At 39.7% G+C, this 22,304-nt stretch overlaps 1 protein-coding gene across 1 annotated transcript in view; it reads left to right on the top strand.

Moving 5' to 3' along the window:
• The window catches only part of lancl2 (LanC lantibiotic synthetase component C-like 2 (bacterial)), a 73,099-nt gene that overhangs the window by 5,601 nt on the left and 45,194 nt on the right, over nt 1-22,304 (top strand). Inside the window, exons 2-3 of the mRNA XM_078538572.1 lie at nt 14,534-14,651; nt 17,657-17,864. Of these exons, the coding sequence (XP_078394698.1) occupies nt 14,534-14,651; nt 17,657-17,864 (326 nt within the window). The remainder of the gene's footprint in view (nt 1-14,533; nt 14,652-17,656; nt 17,865-22,304) is intronic.

Raw genomic sequence — 22,304 nt, 5'->3', positions numbered from 1 at the left:
ACATAAAAGGTGTTGTTAAAGGAGGCATCTTGCATATTTTTTTTAATAAATCATATTTATTTAATCCGTGAAGATGACATTTAGGGATGAGGGAGAGAAAGAAGGGGGAAATCTCTTAGCTCAGATCAAAGATCACAAGAATATTTACAGATGAGGAAGGTAATTTGGTACATCCAAATTCATCAATCCAGAAAAATTGTAGACTCCCTTCCTATCATGTTTCTTAAACAATTTTGAGGTCTTTCGCCCTGTCACTCTGCCTTTGGAAAGGCTTTTTTTAATATTCGTTCAAGGTATGTGGATGCCAATGTCTAGGCTGGCATTTATTGCCCATCCTTAATTGCTCTTGAGAAGGTAGTGGTGAGCTGCCTTCCTAAACTGCTGCAGTACGCGTGTTGTAGGAACACCCACCGTACTGTTAGGAAGGCAATTCCAGGATAAATATTGATCAGCCCTTTCATGAACTTTCTATATTAGTCTTTAAGTAACCTTTTACCAGCCTGAACCTCTATCTCTGCCCTAGTTCCACTTTTAAATTTAAAGCGGCATTTTGGATTAATCTTTACCATGCTATTTATTATTTTGTTCAACTTTATAAGATCACATCTCTATCGCCTTCTGTTCCAGGCTGAAAAGCTCAAGGCTCTTGAGTCTTTCCTGATAAATCAGACTTGTGAAACTAAGGATCAGCCATTTGATTGTCCTCTGCACTGCCTCCAGTGTTTGAATTTTTTCAGTGACCAGGACTAAATAGCTCTCGAGCTGTTTTTTAAGCTCATCCTGTAGCCATTCAACTCCACTATTGCTTGAAAATTTAACGAACTTGCATTGTATGTTATAATCTAAGGCATTGATATAATTAAGAAGTAGTGGTAATTTGAAATTTAACCCTTGAGATGTCCTACCTATTCATGCTGACATTAACCCTCAGTAAATTTCTACCTTTTAGACAGTTCCTTTATCCTGAACCCGACAGCTTTGGAATTTTTTCAGATAACCTTTTTGTAAGCCAAAGCAATTTTCTATTGTTTCAGCTGAGGTTTATGTGGATACCAAGCCAGTGTTTTGTTTCCCACAGCTCACCACAGAGAGTTTGATGCATTGTTTTGTGGGAACAGTAAATATGTTAAACTGTTGCTGACATCAGTTATGTGATGGGCACAATTTCCAAATAAAGTACTTATATGCCTCAGCTATTTTTTTTAAAGTAACTTGCTTGTCTTCCCTTGCTGACAGCCCAACATCTACACCATAAAATGACAGAATGGTTTGCACATCAAGCTTTCAAACTAAAATTTTATTGGGAACAGGAGTGTGTCATTTAGCCCCTTGATTGTATTCTGCCAGTCAGTGAGGTCATAGCTGATCTGCACCATGATTCCATATTCCTGTCTTTGTCCCTTTCCCTAAGATTTTTGTTAACCAAAGGGATTATCAACCTCAGGTTTATTTATGACATTTTAATGATCTATGTACTTGGATGCCCCAAGTCTCTTTGGCCTGCCACTGTTTCTAGCGTTTGACCATTTAGGAAGTACTCGTTCCATTCTTTTTAGGTCCAACGTGGATGACCTCAGATTTGCCGCAATTTTGCTCATTAATCTATCATATCTCTTGGTAATGTTACATTTCAATTTACAGTACCACCTATTTTTGTGTCTTCAGCAAATTTAGACAGGTGATTTTCTATCCCATCATCTACAGTGCGAGTAGTTGAAGCTCCGTTATATGTACCTACAGGATACTACTATTCACATGCTGCCTGCCCAGAGCAGTCCATTGGCTGAGCTGCAATAGATGGAGAGTAGGGACAGTTTCCTAACCTAGTCAATAATTTGTCTTCAGTGCCATTGGCTTTGATTTTTAGCTTGCAATCCATTATGAAGGACCTTATCAAATGCCTTCTGGAAATCCATATAACTAACATCCATAGACATTCCACTGTCCACTTTTTTGATCACCTCTTCAAAAAATTTAGTCAGATTTGTCAGGCATGACCAACCCTTTGCAAATCCACACTGGTGCTCTCTGATCAATTGAAAATTTAAGATGTTCAGTCACCGTGTTATTAATTATGGACTCTAGTAATTTCCAGACAACAGATGTTAGGCTAACTGATCTAATTATCTGGTTTCCCCCTCACCTTTTTTAAATAGTAGAGTGATGTGTAATTTTCCAATCTAAAAGAATGGTTCCCTAATCAAGAAAACTTGGACAATTATATTTAGGGCATTTACAATGTTCTCAGCCACTTGCTTTAACCTCTAGGATGGAAACCTTCTGGTCTTGGGATTTGTCATTCTTTAGTATCGTTATTGTTTTCACTACTGTCACTACATTATTTTGGGTGAGTCCTTGACACCGATTCAATATTAATTTCCTTGGGATGGCTGACCTCTTCCTCTACATATTTGAAATACTTAATGTTTAAATCAAAAATGGGCTTTTATGTTCTAAAAATGAAACAAGACTATTTGGGCATGGAACAAAGCATTACCTCAAGGAACTATGTAATTTAGCTACTGCCACAGACCTGTCCACCAAGGAACAGCATTGTACTCCAGTGGTATGGTATCTTCACAACTTCTAGCCTGCTCATGATCTCGCAAAAGGACCAACAGGATGTTTCTTAATGACAATTACAATAGAGCAGCCAAAGGTTATGTGACACTTTTCACTTGAATCTACAACCGAGTAAACCAGATGAGCCAGTTCGTAATATTGGCAGTCGGATTTATTAGAACTTAATTGTCATTGTAGGCAAATTAATATTTACACATTGTCGCCATTTTTTCCTAGCGTTTCGATAAATGTAGTATTAGTCATGAAAATTTGATACTAATGTTCCCTAAACTGTGGGCAAACATTTAACAATTTGCATAGGGGGAGAAATCTACCCCTTTGGAAATTTGAGGTGATAAAATGTACCCATGATAGCAACCAGTAATCCAGGACTCAGTGCCAGTGTTTGCATCTGAGTCATGGGTTCATACCCTAATCCAGGAAGCACAGATCTCGGCTGACGCTGTCTAGTAGTTCCAGAGCACTGCAATGTTGGAAATGTAATATTTTAGGTATCCATTTAATCTAAAACTACATTGTCCCTTGGGGTGGATATCAAAGCTTCCTTTGAGTTTTTGGAAGAACACTAGTTAAGTTCTCCCATTGTTCTAGCCAACATTCATTCCCTCAAACACCAGCACTAAAACATTATCTGTTAATTAATTTAGTTTCTGTTTGTGGGATCTTGTGTGCAAATTGACTGTGTTTCCCTGCATTATAACAATGACAGTACTTCAGAAGTAATTAATTGGTTGCGAGGATGTTAGGGATATTCTGAGATTGTGAAAGGCACTACATAAATCCAAGTGATTTTTTTAAAAACTCACTGGCTTGAACCAATTTTTATCCAAATGTAGCAATATGATAAATAAGCAAATTGTCTGCATAGAGAAGGAATATAATTTTCCCTAAAAAATAATTTCCACAATAATGCAAAGCAACATAACACTGTACATGTCAGAATGGCCCAGTTACCAACATGCATTGATGCATGCTGTTATAGAGTTGATCTTCAGATAACTTTTATTAGTGGAAACATTTAACTTTATTTACAAGACAGCAGCAACTACACATGTGCATCAAACGCCATAGCTAAAGAAGTACTTTCCCTGTAGAGGTTCCCTGCGCTGCTAACACATTGGTTTACACAGATCATGTGATCTTACAGCACCAGATTATTCTTAAAGCTACAGTCCAACATTTCCCAAAACTATAATTACACACCCTCAGTCTTCAAAAGAATGAAGAAAAATATTGGTAGAAAGGAGTGAAATACAGTAGGGCAATTCAGATATCATCCATGAATATGAACACTCTGTAGCTTAATGTTATGCTATGCCTGGTATCACAAAAGAATACAGCCTCAATGCATGGATTTTAAATGTGGATAAGAATGGATTAAATATGCGTGCACTCATTAGAATAGCAAACTAAAACAAAGACAAACTTGGGATTTATAACAAGAAGTTCTTCTTCACACACTGATAAATATGTGGCAAGGACTCCAGAGGCAAAATCCCTGGAATTGTTTAGGGACCAACTGAATGCTGCAGTGGTGGAACTTCAGCATCATTCTGAATTCATGAATGAGTTTCCTCATTCCTAATTATCTTGTAAAATCATGAGCATTTGCAAATGAAAATGAACTGCTGTCCCATTTTATGTTAGCACATTTGCCCATGTTAATGCTGTAATGTAAATGAGGTGGTGTTATTAAAGAATGGTGAACCATTTCAAATCTTGATGTTGATCTGCTTTTCTCCAGGTGGCAGCAAATGTAAGTGGCTGTTGCTACTTCAGATCACCCGCTGAGCACTTAGTCTACCTCTAAATGCCAGCAATGCAATTTTCAAAGTGCTGGCCTCTAGAGACATTCTACCCTGTCATCAGAGAAGACCCAGCAGCTGGGAAGTAAAATAATGACCGCAGTTTTCTTTTTGTATTGCTAGCAGGTACAATAAAACCTACCCCACAATGCAAATGAGAAAAAGTCTGTAGCACTGATATCCCCAGGATATAAAAAAAACAACATTTGTAATATGAGATGCATTCAAGATCTAATAACAGTAAGCAAACATTGGAGGACCCACTTAGAATAATAGAATTCATCTTTCTAATTAAATGTCCAAAATTTCAATACCCAGTTAGTGTATATGGCACAGTATGAGTTGAAGTTAAGGTGTGTAATCTAACTGAACTGATAACAGATTCTGGGATACAAACCATTCGCACCAAAGTAAACAGCCTGGGCGTATTGTAACTTGGTGCATATTCACAGGGCTTGTTCCAGTACAAACGTATCTTTTTGTTTAAAAAATATGTTCTTCAGGCTCCTCTTCAAAAACTTGCAAAGAATAACACATTTTATTGGTGCCTTAGGCTTCTGTTTGGTGCTTTCTGAAGGACTAGTTTTTTTTTTGCAAGCAAGTATTCTCAATTCTTAAAGTTTCTCATTATTCAACTGGCTGTAATGCAAATGTTATTGGATAGCTTAAAGCTTAATTGAATTAAAAAAATCTATTTCCAACCTCTCGTTGTGTGACAGTTACTTTTAAAAAAAACTAAAATCAGAGATGAATATCCAGCTTGGTTGAATATTTGCTGCCTGTTGCAATTTGAAATTAACAATTGATCTAATTAAGTTTGCAAGAAAGAGTTCCAAACTTCTGCCACACTTGTTTCTTAATTTCATTCCCGAAGGGTCTGGCTCCAAATTTTAGATTATACTCCCATATCCTAGACTCCCTAACTAGCAGAAATAGTTTCTCTCTATATACTCTAAATATTCTTCTTGATATCTTGAAAACTTCAATCAAATCACCACATAACTGTCTAAATTCCAGGGAATACAACTTTCGTGTAATCCCTCCTCATAGTGTAACCCTTGGATTAGAGTTATCGTTGTAGTTAATCTACACTGCACGTCCAAGGCTGGTATATCCTACCTAAAGTGCGGTGGCCAGAATTGCTAGCAAGCACTTCAGAGGTTTGTTAGTACCTGTACAGTTATGTGCTAATACAGTGTGCTACACAGCAATAAGATATGGCCAGCTATTAGATTACTGTTGCCCACTCATTCACCACTATTCAAAATCTACATGTGACTCATTGCATTTGAGTATATAAAAAATGAGAAATAGATTCATGTAATTGGCCACATGATTTCAGTGTTCATATTTGCATGGTATAGACCATGCATTTTAATTTTTTTTGTTGGTATACTGGTAAGACAAAAGAGGTTCAGATGAAAGGCCATATACCTGGAACATTTACTCTAATTCTGTCTCCACAGATGTTGCCTGACCTGCTGAGTATTTCCAGGATTTTTCTGTTATTATTTAAGACAAAAAGCAGTGTGCTTGTTTTTTTGTTTGATCATTGATTGCTTTACCTCCTTGGTTACTGATGGATACATGTAAATTTAGACCTGTGCAATGCATTTTCCTGGATTGCATAAAATGTATGGTATCTTCTACTAAAATCCATGTATATGGCTAAAATGGTGCTGCACAACCACATTTATGGCTAGTTAACACTGGCCAGCACTGTACTAGATACTTCCTAAGGCTAGCAAGAAACTTTGTGGAGAGGGTAGTAATGAGTGATAGAAAAATGAAAATTCCTTGCCCTTTCTCTTCTGCTCAGCTACCTGTCCCCCATCATAATTCTCCTGAGGGTGGGAAAAATTGGGAACATTTACAAAAGCCTCATATCATATTAAACCTGCCTTTCATAAAAACATCATGGTCTCCTCAGCTGAAATAAATAACTTATGTATATTGATTTGCTGAAATAAAGATCAAAAACTCCACTGAAAAGCAACACTTTGAAATGTTGCAATTTCAATCAGTTATACATCACTGCTTTTTAACCCAGTGATTTCTAACCCAGATGAATCCCTAATTTAAAAATGTGTTATCTTCTAAATTGTATATTTAATTAAAATAAACTACAAATTGGCATCTATATGCTAAAAATGCCTTTCAAGAAACTTGCCCTTTCCTGAGTTCTACATTCCTCAGGTACCTGAGTGAAGAGGCTTGTTCAATTAGAGACTTAAAGAATACACCCTGCAACTGCATGATTCACCAGGGTACTACAACTCCCTGAATGTAATGCTATCTGTACGTTACTATAGAATATAACTCCGAGGACTGCCACTTTCTCCTTTATAATATATTACTGCACAGCAAGGGTGAGTTTACAAACAGGATATTGTGCCACACACTAATAAATTTTTTGTAAACACTGTGCCTTAAAGTCCGATATTGATTTTCTGATTGGATAAAGTACAATTTTCTCCCACATACAATGTATCATTCGGAAATCTTTCCGGAACTTGCTACAGTTGCATTCCCAATTCTATTAAGCAGGTAAGCTGTTTCCTCTTTAAATTTAAATTTAATTTTAAAATTCTGAATCCTAATCCATGACTGTCTGCAGCAATGTTCTATACTCCAGTTCTTTGGGAATAAGACTATGCTAAATATTACGCTGTGTTCTAGACTAATGTAAACAATGACCACAGAAGATCAGCTGATTGTTTATATATCAAAAAGATCTGTTTATAAGATGCCAGCTATTTCGTTTTTGAAATGCTTTTGAAATTTTCTTTTTCACCATCAGGACTGGTGGTTTGTTCACATTTTTGTAATAGCATTTTTTCCTTATCAGTTTTTGGTAGTGTTGATTGTTGTATAAATGTTGGCCAGAAAACCAGGCGAGTCCTTCAGATCTTGAATACCGCCATCAGTTCATTTAAGTGCATTGTTAAGATTTCCCTAATCATCCCAGATGGGGATTTGCAGAAGGGATTTAAATGGGATTTACATGTCTCATTCAAAGGGCAGGTGTTGCAAAAATGCTCCACCCTCGGTGCTGCACCGAAGCATCATTTTAGATTATGCAAATGTTGCACCGTTGTCAAGAAAGGACGGAGAGAGAAAACAGTGAATTACAAGCCAGTTAGCCTAACATCAGTTGTTGGGAAAATGCTGGAATCTATTATTAAGGGAGCCTTAACAATGCACTTAAAGCATAGTATGATTAGAATAAGTCAACATGTACTAAAGGGAAATCCTGTTTGACAAATTTATTTAGTTTTCTGAGGATGTAACTAATAGGGTAGATAAAGGGGGAACCAGTAGACGTCGTATACAAATAGTTGTTTGGTAGTACAAAACTTGACCATTGCTGAAAAAAGACACGTTGTCGAATCTTTTTGGCTTGCACTCATCAGGACAATTCGCAAGAATAACATAAGTAAAGGGAACAACAATTTATACTGCATGAGAAGAAAATGCTGATAGAGGTGTTGCCATGGAAAATGCACCAGTTAACTGATAACTGACAGTTAACTGTCAAGCTTTGTTCAAATTCCAACCAGGCAGGTTGAGAGATTTCATTCCCCAGGGCAAGGCCTTGACCAGAGAGTGGCTGTCACCTATTTTGTTTAGTTGAAAAAGGTGCAGTGTATGTACATGTCCTTTCTGTTTGCAAGGATAGCGACCTATGTATTAATAAATGAAGCTTCTCGCATGCGTAAGTGAGCCACACTGAGCCTGACTGATGATCTTAAATTGGTCATCAGTGTAATTCTTAGCACACTCTCAGGATAGTTTAGCAAATGTTGTCCAGTGGTGGAATCACATCTAATGTTGGACACTGTTTTGAATTTGGCAAGCATGGGCTTGTTGAATACGGTCAGTACCTTGCCTATTGCGAACAGCTGAAGGCACATGCTATTTGATATCAACCACCCGTCTTTGGGATGTACAGCCTTCGTACCTAGCATCACACTGGCACTGAAATTCATATATCACATTACTTATTTGATAGCAGAACGTCTTTTTGGCTTGACGGCAGCATCTTGTTAGTGGCGAACATCACTTGTGTTTCTATTGCATAGTAGCAGCGTGAAATGGCTAGCTTCATCTGTTGCTGAACTTTTTGAGATACCTTACCCTTGTAACCTGAGGCTGACTGGGCACTTTTCAGGACCAAAAGTGGTGGCCTTAGGCCCATTCATGAGTTTGCTCGCTGTATATTGCACAATGACCTGATCAGGGAGCCATTATCTCACAGGATGGCTTTGCATCCTATTTCAGCATCAAGCTTGCACAGTGAGCAAATGACTCAGACCCTATTTACGAGGTTGCCAATAATGCCAATCTTAGTGCATGGAACTGTAAGAATCCCAAGGCATATGTTAACCAGTGAAGGTAGGCTTGCAATAGATGGTAATAGAGAACCCTTTGACAGATTTCTCAACTAGCATGTTGAGGAAAGGGAACTCATTTGATTGCACCGTTTCAAAGGTGCTTGCTTGCAGTTGTGGATTCAAATATAGCAAATGGATCATCCACATGTTGTAAAAATGCAAGGGGTGGGAGGTTAGATATTAGACGTGCTTCTTGTGGAACCCAACAAAGATGTGTGCGAGAACTGGGCCCAGAGAAGATGCATGGCATTGCCATCTATTTGGGCAAACAAGGTGTTGTAAAACGGAACTCAACTGCATGATTTGTTGAGTTCATAAGTTCAATGAATTTGGTGGTGTGTCTAGATCGCCATGATGTCGTGGTGCGGTGCAAATGTTTATGGCTTCCTTGAGCAGTGCATTTGTGAATAGGCTAGCAATGTCAAATGAGCACATGGATACGGCATTGCTATAAATATGCAAGCCCTGTATGGTCTTTGCAAATGTGATGGAATCCTTCATTATGTATGTGGAAAACTTTCTCAAAACTGTAGCAACTCGCCCAACCATTTGGCCAATTCATGTTGTGCAGAACCAGTCATGGATAAGAAAGTGTGTAAAGGGACATCACTTTTGTGTCTTGGGCAGCACATACAGACATGGAGACAGTGAGCCATGAGGATGAATCCTATCATATATTTCACCTGGCAGCTCGTTGCTCTCACAAGTCCAACAAAGTTTTGTACCTTGTTGTTGAGCAAGACAGTGGTATAGTGGTATTGTCACTGGACTGGTAATCCAGAGACCCAGGGTAATGCTCTGGAATTAAAAGACCAATGATGACCATGAAACCGTTGCGATTGTCGTAAAAACCCATCTGGTTCACTAATGTCATTTAGGGAAGGAAATCTGCTGTCCTTACTTGGTCTGGCCTATATGTGATTCCAGACCCACAGCAATGTGGTTGATTCTTAAATGCCCTCTGAATGAGGGTAATTAGGGATGGGCAATAAATGCTGTCCTAGCTAGCCATGCCCACATCCCATGAATGAATAAAAAAAGGAAGGCTGCCAGGTCATGCAGGTCCAATGGATACAAATTTGGATTAAGGATGGCATGCATTTTGTTGATATTGTCATGCTTGTTAAGGATGACTTCCAGTTGCTTTGCTGGGTTTACAGATATGTATGTCTGGGTTGTCAAGGCCTTTTGCAACTCTACAAGACATTTGTGTTTCATGTGAAAATCGGCCAAGTCATTCGGAATGCTACAACATGCATATGCTGGATCAGCTAGGCATGCTTTCGAGGATTCATCATCTTCAGTGAATGTCGGTTTGTGGTGGGATAGCTGAGAGTAGAGAAGTTCAAACTCGGCAAATACCCCTTCCCGTTTGAATTCGTGAATGGGCTAGCAATTTGAAATGAGCATACGGAGACTGCACTTGTGGGTCAAAGATGCACCAAAATTGAAACCATGCACAAGAATAAACTCCTCGCTTTCAGGGAATACATGTTCAGAGAGATTTACCGTATGTTTGGTGGTGTCATTAATTGCATTACCAAACCGCTCCCACTTGAGTGAGCTTACAGTGCAGGCGTGTTTCAAATGGCTATTGTTTATGATGTGGTCATCAATTGAGGCAGTATTGCGGCACACACGGATCAAATTGAAAAATGGAAGAAATTTGCGCACCTCAGACCAAGTGCAGTGTAGGGCATGATGTGAATTAGTAACCCTATTACTGATCAATTCAATCTCATCTTGCATAAACACTCAATCATGGGACTCTCTCATTACACTTGGAAATGAAAACTGGCACAACCTTGGGTCTAATACACACTCGAAGAAATTCGACAGCTTACCTTTTCCTAACTGACCTGAGAGTCGAAATATGTTGTGGGTATCCCAAGTTTGGTCTTTATTGTACCTTTGTCTCAGGAATACAAATAGTTGTTTATTCATACAGAACTTGAATATTGCTGAAAAAAGACACGTTGTCGAAGCTCTTCGCCTTGTACTCATCAGGACAATTTGCAAGAATACCAAATGTAAAAGTACTTCTCACGCAGTATAAATTGTTGTTTCCTTTACATTTGGTGTTCTTGTGAATTGTCCTAATGAGTGCAAGACAAAAAGCTTTGAAACATGTCTTTTTTTTCCCAGCAATACTCAAGATGCAGTACACCTAGATTTCCAAAAGACATTCGATAAGGTGCTGCACAAAAGGTTAATGGCAAAATAAGGACTTATAGAGTTGGGGGTAATATATCAGCATGAATAGAGGACTGGCTAGTGGATAGAAAGCAGAAAGTGGGCAGGCAGTGAATAGTGGAGTGTAGCAAGGATTAGTGCTGTCTATTTATAATCTATACTAATGATTTGGATGAAGAGAAAGAGTGTGATGTATCTAAGTTTGTTGATGATACCAAACTAGGTGGAAAGGTAAGCTGTGGGGAGGCTGCAAAGAATATAGATGGGTTAGTTGAATGGGCAACAGGATGCCAGATGGAGTATACTATAGAGAAGTGTGAAATTATTCAATTTGGTCATACAAATAAAAAAAAACAATTTTTTTTTAAAGTGAGAAACTTGTAAGTGTTGATGTTCAAAGAGACTTGGGTGTGCTTGTACAAGAAATGCAGGAAGTTAGCATACAAATGCAGCAAACAAGTAGCATAGATAGAAGATTGACTAGCTAACAGGAAATGGAGTAGGCATAAATAGGTCACTTTCTGATTGGCAGGATGTGACAAGTGGAGTCTTGCAGGGGTCTGTGCTGAGGCCTCCGCTTTTTCCAATTTACATCAATGACTTAGATGAGGGGAATGAAGGCATGGTAGCTAAAATTGCAGATGACACAAAGATAGGTAGGAACGTATGTTGTGAAGAAGACATCAGTTTGCAGACAGATAAAGATAGGTTGAGTGAGTGGGCAAAAATCTGTCAGATGGAGTATAATATGGGAAAATGTGAAATTGTTCACTTTGGCAGGAAGAATAAAGCAGAAAATTACTTAAATGGAGAATGACTGCAGAATTCCGAGGTGCAGAAGGATCTAGGTGTTCTAGTGCATGAGTCACAAAAAAGTTAGTATGCAGGTACAGCACATAATCAAGAAGGCTATTGGAATGCTATCCTTTATTATGAGAGGAATTGAACATAGAAGTAAGGATGTTATGTTTCAATTACATAGGGCATTGGGGGTGAGACCACATCTCGAATACTGTGTCAGTTTTGGTCTCCTTATTTAAGGAAGGATGTAAAAGCATTGGAGGCGGTTCAGGATAGGTTTACTAGTTGATACCTGGAATGAGCGGGTTCTCTTATGAGGATAGGCTGAACAGGCTGGGTTTGTTTCCACTGGAGTTTAGAAGAGTGAGAGGTGACTTGATTGAAGTATATAATGTAAAGAAAATATCACTTTTTCCAATATTACGAGATACTGTGAAGCAGGCATATGGGGTTGTGTGTATGTTCTGTGTTTTTGTGTGACTAATTTAATTAAACTGAAGACAGTCAAACTGCAAGGTTTAAATCATCAAAGGAGCTAGATGTTATAGCAGGCATTTTGAAGTGGAGATTGACAATATAAGATGGGATCCCAGTAGATACAACATGAATAGGAAATTGTATTAGGAAATGAATGAGTTGAATTTTAGCTGTTGAACTTTAAAGAGAAATGAAAGGAAGTTTTACAGCTGGCAAAGATCATAAATAAAGCAAACTTAAGTTCATTTTTCCCGAAAGTGGTGGCCATAAATACAACATGAAAGATTTTAGATTCTGGGAAAGGTAACTTTCAAAAGAAAGTTTAAAAATAATGGGCTTAAAGATGAAAGGGGAGAAATGAATTTAAGGAATGATTGAAAGCTCTATGAGGTATGTGGCCATGTGATCTTGAACAGAGCGCTGTGCGAGCTGAAGGAAGCTGCTTCTAGCCACCCAAGAGAAATGTCTGGTTGGTTCAGAAAGCAAGGTTTTGTTATAAGCCTTTGATTTCCATTGTCAATTGAGAGGGGGAGAGAAGCTGGTAAAATACCTCCCTTAGAGCGACAGTGGGTGCCTTGCGATAATATTACAGGATATTTTAAAGGTTAGAACCTGTTAGGACTGTTGCTTGAAAAAGGATGTTTATTTGTGAGTCTAGCTAAGTAGAAGTCTTTTGGGAAATATGAAAAGTTTACTGTGTAACTGTAATCTTGTGTGTTTAAGTTTTATTTTCTTTTGTTAATAAATATTTTAATTTAGTATTTAAAATCTCAAAGTGGTAGTGGAATCTTTATTTCTGACTTCAGTACACGTACCTTCACATAATAAAATACAAATTGCAAATCGTTGTGATAGCTTGACCAAGTTTCCCATTGGGGTTTGGTCAGGCTGGCACTTACCACCTGCCATATCATAATGTGCTGAATGGTGAATTTTTTTCTGAGGGTAGTGAGTCTTTGGAATTCCCTTTCTCAAAATGCGGTGGAAGCAGAGTCTTTGAATATTTTTAAGGCAGAGCTAGATAGATTCTTAATAAGCAAAGGGATGAAAGGTTATTGGGGGTAGGTAGGAATGTGGAGTGACGATTACAATCCGATTAGCTTCTTGAATGGCGGAGCAGGCTAGAGGGGCCAATGACCTACTCCTAATTTGTATGTTCGTATGTAATTATGAAGGCAAATGGCATGTTGGCCTTTATTGCAAGAAGATTGGAGTGCAAGAATAAATAAGTCTTGCCTGCAGTTGTACAGGCTTTTGGTGAGACCACATCTGGAGTACAGTGTGCAGTTTGGTCTCCACATATAAAGGATGTACTTGCATTTGAGGCGGTACAGCGAAGGCTCATAAATTGATCCCTGGGCTGAGGGGGTTATCCTATGATGAGAGGCTGAGTAAATTGGGCTTATATTCTCTGGAGTTTAGAAGAATGAGAGGCAATCTCATTGAAACCCACAAAATTCTGACAAGGTTTGATTGTCTCTGCAGACTGGGGAATATAAACCATGGGGGCACAGTCTCAGGATAAGGGGCCAATTATTTAGGACTGAGATGAAGAGAAATTACTTAAGTGTTGTGTACCTTTGGAATTCTCTGCTCCAGAGGGTTGCGGATGCTGCATTGTTGAATACATTTAAGGCTGGGATAGACAGACTTTTGGTCTCAGGGAATTAAGGGATATGGGGAGCAGATGGAGAAAATGGAGTTGAAGCCCAGGATCAGCCATGATCATATTGAATGGCAGAGTAGGCTTGATGGGCCATGTGGTCTACTCTTGCTCCTATTTCTTATGTTCATATGTACTCGAGGTTCTCAATTGGGAATTGAACCCACAGCCATCTGTTGCAGAGCCCAGTGTGATTACTGAGCTTAGTCTGAGGCTTTTAGCATACTGCAGAACCATTTCCAATAACTTGATATCTTGAAGTGGGGTACTAAATGCAGTGCCCCATTTGAGCAATCCCACATACAAATTTAAATTTCTGCCTTCAATTTATATATTTTTTGTAACCTGCTAACACTGGGCTGAGGGTGTTTGTGCCTAGTCCACCATTTTGCGAGAGCTTTTCAGCTTTGATATGTTTACATTGAGGCATATATTCATCATCCTGCTACCTTTTTCTTTGGAATGTGAAAGGGAAATTTACAATTATTAAAAGTTGCCATAAATGCTCGAAAAAGTTTATTAAATTAATTAACTACAAGACTTTCTTTACTACCGCACTTGTAATATTGAAAAATGCAATGCGTAAAAACAATAACAAAAAATTGCTTTTTTTGCAGATCAATCCGGCCTTCATAAAGCGGATTAAACATAAAATCAAGGACCTGCTGATACAGATGGAAGAGGGTCTGAAGACTGCAGACCCTCATGACTGTTGTGCTTATACCGGTTGGACAGGTGAGAACATTGCAGTATCTTTATAATTACTCATGTTTCATGGATTCAAATCCAAACGTATCCACTGTACATAGGAAATTTTAGGATTGTGCTTTGTGTTAATCATTGCTTCTCCAAACAAGAATTGACTTTGCCCTTCACGATTGTCTCTAGTAGTTTTTCAACCATTGACGTTAGTCAGACAGGCCTGTAGTTACAAGCTTTATCCATCTCCAGGTTTTTTTAAAGGGATGTAACATTTGCAATCTTACAGTGCTATTGCACCACTCCCATGTCCTAGGGGTATTGAAACATTGTGGTCCAAGCTGTGGTCTTCATCAGAGTTTCCCTTGGGAGCCAAAGATACATCCCATCTAGACCAGGTAATCTGGAGTGATGCCAAGCTACATGGACCTGCTTGCTATTTTTGTTCTATCCAATATCTCTATTCCCTCTGCTACTGCAACCTTAACTTCATACTTTTTTTTTGTAATGAAGACATATGTGAAGGACTCATTCAGCAAGTCAGTCATGCTCTCTTCCTCCACAAGAAGATTTTCTCTTTTGTCCCTTTTTTATTCATTCATGGGATGTGGGTGTTGCAGGCTAGTCCAGCATTTATTGCCCATCCCATATTGCCCTTGAGAAGGTGGTGATCAGCTGCCGCCTTGAACCGCTGCAGTCATGTGGTGTAGGTACACCCATGGTGCTGTTAGGAAGGGAATTCTGGGATTTTGACCCAGCAATAGTGAAGGAACAGCAATATATTTCCAAGTCAGGGTGGTGAGAGACTTGGAGGAGAACTTCCAGGAGGTGGTGTTCCTATCTATCTGCTGCTCTTGTCTTTTAGATAGTAGTGGTTGTGGGTTTGGAAGGTGCTGCCTAAGGAGCCTTGGTGAATTTCTAATTGGCCCCATCATTTTAAATGTGCTTTTACTTTTTATCTGTTTATAAAGATTTTTAGGTTCCCCTTATGTTACCAGTTATCTTTTCTCATGCTAGCTCTTTGCCCTTCTTATATCCTTCTTCAGTTCACTCTGCACTCTCCGTATTCTATCTGGTTTTCTGTAGTATCCTATGCCTGACCTTTGTCGTAAACATTTTTTAATGTGATTTATTTTAATCTTATGTCATCCAAGAGGTTGTAGCTTTCTTCCTTACAGTAATATGCCTGTAGGATCTCTGCATGAAGACCTTCCATTGTTCATTTACTGTATGCTTAGTCCACCTTTGATTCCAGTTCACCTGTGCTAGAACCATACTTTAATCATTGAAAGTGGCTTTCTCCACTTTGGTATTTTTACCTTTGATTTTTCATTGTCTGTTCCATGACTACTTTAAAGTTACTTGTTATTTTCATTATTACCCTGATGGTGTTTATTTCCTGGTTTCTTTTAATATGTGAGCTCACAATTGTTACTTGTCCACATTTGATATGAATTTGCAATGTTTGTCAGGATGCATATCACCACCTCACATTTTCTTTTCACTGTTTGTTTCTTGCCATCTGTTTAAAAAAAAGGCATTGGCTTTCATTTATATGGCACTTTATTCCAGCTCAGAAATTACCAATGCCTTTCAAGTGCAATGAACTACATTTTGAAATTAAATTTCTGCAATGTGATACAAAAGCATTTCTGCCTATGGCTGAATCTATGATCGTGTTTGGAAGCAACATGGCATTATGCTGAAGATTAAAATCAAACCCTACCAGACTAATGTCCTTACCATCCTGCTGTATAGAATCAGAAACCTAGGTCTGCCATAGGCCCCACATCAAACCTCTGGAATGCTTCCACCAAAGACACCCACCATGTCTTCCACATAGATGACCACAGAATCCCATACACACCTTTGGGGAACTGTTTCAGGACAAACAACATTAAGGTGGTCAGTACAAATGATACAAGGAAACCCTAAGAAGAGACTAATAAAGTTCTGCATTACATTTGCCTCTATTGGGCAGCCAATGCAGCTGACTGGCCCACGTGAAGGCAAGCATTGAAATTTGGTTTAGCATGTTTCGAGGATCATCTATGCCAAATATGTAACATCCAATGTGCCCAGAGGAAGACCCAGAGGTGGCGCAGCTGCAGAAGTTCCCCCATGTACCAACAATGGCAACATGAATTACTTGTCCTCTGCACGGCCACGCCGATTTCGCATGGCGCAATCATGAGAAAACACACAGAAGACGACGACAGTTATTTACGGCTTGGGCATACTTGAGTAACGAGGAATCTACCATCGTCCAAATTCATTAGCTTTGTTTTTTTGCCTATTGTTCTTCAAAAAGCAAGGTGATGAAGGACCAGTTAGTTCATGGAGGAACCTTGACCATTAGGAGAACTTCTTGTTCTTTGAATTGCATCACAGAATCTTTATAATCCAGCTGAAGTGACGGAATATGCAGCTGGGACCTTGTTTAAAGTTTCAATGAGCTTAGTATATCATTGGAGTGTCAGATTATAGCGAAGGCATGAAAGGCACTACATGAATGCGAGGTTTTCTTTTTTTTCCCCTTATTGAAATATTTTAAAATAATTTAAAAGCTCACCTCTTATACTTTCTCACCTTTAGGGAATGCTTAAGTTTGTGTCATGATGTTCCTTCGTCCTTGGTAACATCTTGGTGAATTGTTGCTCGGCCTTGGGTCATCCCTTAAGACATGCAGCATTGTCTGCCTTTGGATGTTTAAAGCATTATATAAATGCATTTTGATGCCTTTTCTTGCAGTTGTGTGTTTGCTGTTATGTCTGGATATAAAGGTAAAATAATTATGTCCCTTCAAAGTTCTTCTGTATTAGCTCCAGACCTGGAGATTAAATGTCTGTTGCTAATTTTGGAAGACATTGCCAATAGACTGACTGACTGACCTGTCTGAGTTGATGATTACTAATTTGAGACAATTTACATGATTTAGTATTTGATAGGTTGGAAAATCAATGTGTCATTTTTGTTAAATTGGAGATTTTGGCTTGAATTAAATTAAGTACAAATGTAACATACTTTTTTTTTTGTTCTAGGGATTGCCCTTCTTTATCTGCAGTGTTTCCGTGTAACACAGGAGACAGTACATCTTCAGCGATCTTTGTATTATGTAAAGAGGACTCTACGTAATCTGAATGGCCGAAGAGTCACGTTTCTGTGTGGTGATGCAGGACCCTTAGCTGTTGGTGCTGTTGTACATCACAAGCTGAAGAATGAAATTGAATCACAGGAGTGTGTCACAAAGTAAGGACATAGATTTAAACGTTTGGCAAGTTCACCATTTAACTTATTTCAAAAATAGTCCAGTCCAGTTTTCTGAAATAAAAAAAAAAGTTTACCATTTAAGTAAGTAAATGTAACTCATTCTCCTATGTATTTTTCAGTTGCAATTTAAAAATGCATTTTTAAACAAGGGCACACTGGATAGTTTAGCACAATTGGATAACACATTAATATTGGTCATGGAGGATCTAAACATAGCTGATATTCTATTTTTTAAAGATACTTTAAACTTGGTTAAACAGTAGTTTAAACTTTTTTTCTTTAAACGATACATTGTACTTTTTAACTAACCCTGACTGAAGTTTTAAATCCATATTGGTGGTGGCAGCCTTCCATCTCGTGAGACAATGGCTTGGGTTGTGGTGGTGAACTTTGCGTTAAGCATTGCATTCTGACATGGCAGTTTTGGCTGCATTTGCTGCAGAGCAAGACATCTCTTTTCTCGCTTGCAGATGTCCTTGTAGCAGAGGTATGGGCACCCAGGAGGCCTTGCCTCGGTGGCCAGGTCATCGTACAGAAGGCCTTTGGGTATACAGCCATCATCCAACTATTGAATGTGGCTAAGCTAGTACAGATGTTGTTGTCTTAGCAAGGACTGTTTCCCATTGTATTTAGCATGCTCCAGGACTACGTGAGTTTGTGACCCTTTCCTGCCAAGAGATGCTGAGGATACACTTGGGACAGCAAACTGTTCATGTTGCAAATGCTGTGACAATTGAGTGGATGGCAAGAGCACCTGATATTACTTGGGGGAAAGTTAGGGCACATATATAAGAACCAGTTTCCACCTTTGTCGGGAGGGTACTGTGGAAGTGAAAAGTAGTCCACACTTCGGTTTATTCACAAAACATATGTTGAAGACAGACTGTCTCCAGCTTCTCACTTTGCCAGATGGATGTTCATCAATACTGTTTGGTATATTCTTCTCTTTGCTGCTGTCACATGCCTTCAGGTCATATACAGAGGGTGTCTCCTTGCATACAGAACTGATGAAAAGCTATTCATCCCAGTTCACTTGAGATCCAAGACAAAGGTGCTCCAAGTCTACCCCAGAGAGTTGCTCAATGCTGATGATGCAGCACTGGCATTCCACACTGAAGGACACCTTCAGAAACTGTTCGGCTTTTTCTCCTGCCAAGTGTGTGTTGTCCAGATCTCGCCACTAGAGGAGTGCGCTGAGGATACAGGCTTGGTAGGCTCGCAGTTTGATGTTCAGTCAGATTATTGTTGTTCCACATTTGTTCAGCTTGGACATATGCATCGCAAAAGCTGCAGCGGATGTGTTGATTTTGGCATTAAGTGATAGCTTCACAAGCAATCAACAATCTCCAGCATTACTGTCATCCATCAGCATTGACAATGTAAGGCAACCTCCTGGACCAGGACATTTGTCTTTCTGCTGTTGATGGTTAAACCAAACTCATTTTTTTTACAGGTGTGAGAGAGTCTGTCTATTTGCTGCAGAAGGTGTCCCTTTGTGTCGAATGCCAGTGCTCCATCATCAGCATTGAGCAACTCTCTGATAAGGACTTGGAGCACCTTTGTCTTGGATCTTGAGCGAGCTGGGATGAATAGTTTTCCATCAGTTCTGTACGCAAGGAGACACCCTCTGTAGATGACCTGAAGGCATGTGACAGCAGCAAAGAGAAGAATATACCAAAGAGCGTCTGTGCCAGAATACAACCCTGTTTGACCTCACTGTGGATCTGTGTTCCAATGTTGCCCCTCCATTGCCCTCACCCATCATGTTGTCATGGAGAGAGGAGATCATATGGAGCAGCTTCGGCAGGCAGCTGCTTTTTTCCAGCATCTTAAATAGACTGCCTCTGCTCACATGGTCAAAGTCCTTGGTGAGATTGATGAATGCATTTATATAGTAGTCTCCTTTGTTCATGGCATTTCTCTTGCAGTTGCTGGACTGAGAGATCATTTCAGTTGTAAATCTTCCAGTTCTGAAACCACACTGGCTCTCAGGGTAGATGTGTTCAGCCAGGATCTGCAGTTTGACACAATTAGCACTGGCAAATACACTTTACACAATGCTCAGCAAAAGGATGTCTTGATAGTTGTTGCAATTGCTGTTGTTGCCTTTGTGCTTGTACCTGGTCGCAATCTTTGCATCATGCATACCCTGGGGCACTGTCCCCTCCCTCCAGTAGAGACCAAGAAATTCATGCAGATGCTTTAGGAATGCTGGTTTCCTGTGCTCGATGAGTTCAGGAGATATAACATTAGTACCTTGAGTTTTGCCAATGGCATGCGAGCCAATAGTTTTGCTAAGCTCTGCCACTGTGGGGTGATATCCAGCTCTGCCATGACAGGCAGGCTTTCAATAGTGTCTGGAGTTTTTCCTTGGTGACGGTGCTCTCCCTGGAGTACAGAAGTGTTCCACCTATCTTTCCAACTGTTTATTGCGATCGGTGATGGTCCCCCCCCTTGCCTTTGTTTTCAATGGAGCCGTTTTCTTTGTTGATGGATCTATTGCCTTCTAGGTCTCTTCATACATGCCCCTAGCATTCTCTGTTTTGCAGGACATCTGGATACTTTGGAAAAGTTGTCAAGTAGTCATTGGCACATAGCCGAGCAGTCTATTGGACTTTACTTCAATTGCCTCTTAGTGCATTCACAGTCTTATCGCTTGTAATTAATGAGAATGGACGGCTTGACTTCAATGACCGGTTACATCACAGTGATGTTAACCTTGAACCAGTCAGCACTTTTCCACTCTTGCTTCCCATATGTCGAGAGTGCGGTATTAGATGGTGTCTGGAAGAATGTTTCATTTTGTTTCTGCACTCCGTGAGAATGAACAGTCGCTCCCTGGCAATCTGGTTGAACTGCTGATTTTTATTTGGGTGGGCAATATGAAGATGGCACTTCTGCTTTGAATGAAAAGGGTTGCATTCTAACCCTGGTGCATACCAGGGATTGATCTGTTTTACAGCCAGCATTGTGTTAGCTGTATGTGTTGAGATTGCTGTCCAGAGTCACATCTGGTGATGATCAGATCCAGCTGGTGCCCTGCCCTGTTCTTGGATGTCTCCAGGACAACTTGTGGCATGGTTTATTCTGAAAGAAGGTATTAGTTACTCAAAACTCATGGTAACAGCAAAGTTCAAGAAGTCTCTGTCCATTCTTCTTTATCTTTCCCAGGTCATGATTTCTCATGTCCACTCTTGCATTGAAGTCCCCCAGTAGTTTAAGTTGTTCTGACTTGGGAATTCTGCTGATAGTATCATGCTCTTCATAGCAGCACTGTGGGTGTTCCTGCAACATATGGACTGCAGCGATTTTAAGGAGGCAGCATAGCACTTCTCCAGTGCAATTGGGGATGGCAATAAATGATGGTATAGCCAGCGACACTAACATCCCATGAGCGAATTAAAAACAAAAATAGTGCTAATTTTTCACTTCTGTAGTGAAGCACAGTGTTGGAACATAGATACTCTTGATATTAACTGGTCCTGTTTGAGTTGAGTGGCGGATGAGAGAACACATTCCAAGCCATTTATCGTGGGTTCTGTCATTGAGAATAGCAAGTTCCTTACAGTGAAGCCTATACCTTGCTCATGCGTTTCCTCTAAACTCTTATCCTGCCAGATTAACGTGAATTGTTTTTCTTTTGGTGATCTGCTCTGGAGCTCCTGATTTCTTGTAGGGATGCTACGTCAATGTTCAGCCTATCCAGTTCCATTTCAACCTCGACTGTCTTGTGCATGTTATCAACCAGCTGCAACTCATCAGTCCCGTGCACATCGCCCTGATATTCCAGCTTGCCAGTTGAAGAGTTGGTGGCACTTCCTTTTTCTTTGTTTGCCTTGTACAATGGATCCTGTCCACTTGTTGAGCAATGATTCCAAGCTTCAAATACCCATTGAATCAGGTGGAGCGGGTGAGCACTTTATTAGTTGGGGGTTGCCCAACTTGAGGTGGGCCGTGGCTGACTAATGGGACACGATGGTCTCTCCCACCGTCGGAGGCAGCCTATAGCACCCGTTCTCGACGCCAATCACCTAGGGCTTATCACTCAAAAATGCTGTCCCTTGTGTTGTGTTAATGCACTACAGCGAAACAGGAGCCTCCTCTCCAGGGTGCAAGTGTGGTTAAAATTTATGGAGATTCTGACTGGCCAAACATCAGGATCTCTCGTTTGACTTCTCTAGTTGAGTTCAAAGGATTGCAAAGCACTATGTTCTGCACCAGCTTGATTGCAGGAATTGCCAGAAAGATTACATATTTAGACATCAGTCTGCCTTTTGGGCTGCACTCCAGATTTTTGCCCAAATTTTCTGAGACGCGGATATCACCGTCATATTGCCACTCCACTCCTATTTCACTGCACCACACTGGAGCTCGGCATATCTGACTTCCGATCCCGGCTTCTCCAGAAGCATGAAGCAT

The sequence above is a fragment of the Cetorhinus maximus genome, chromosome 3 (assembly GCF_964194155.1).
Source record: "Cetorhinus maximus chromosome 3, sCetMax3.hap1.1, whole genome shotgun sequence".
NCBI lineage: Eukaryota > Metazoa > Chordata > Chondrichthyes > Lamniformes > Cetorhinidae > Cetorhinus > Cetorhinus maximus.
This window is presented reverse-complemented; position numbering and strand designations above follow the sequence as displayed.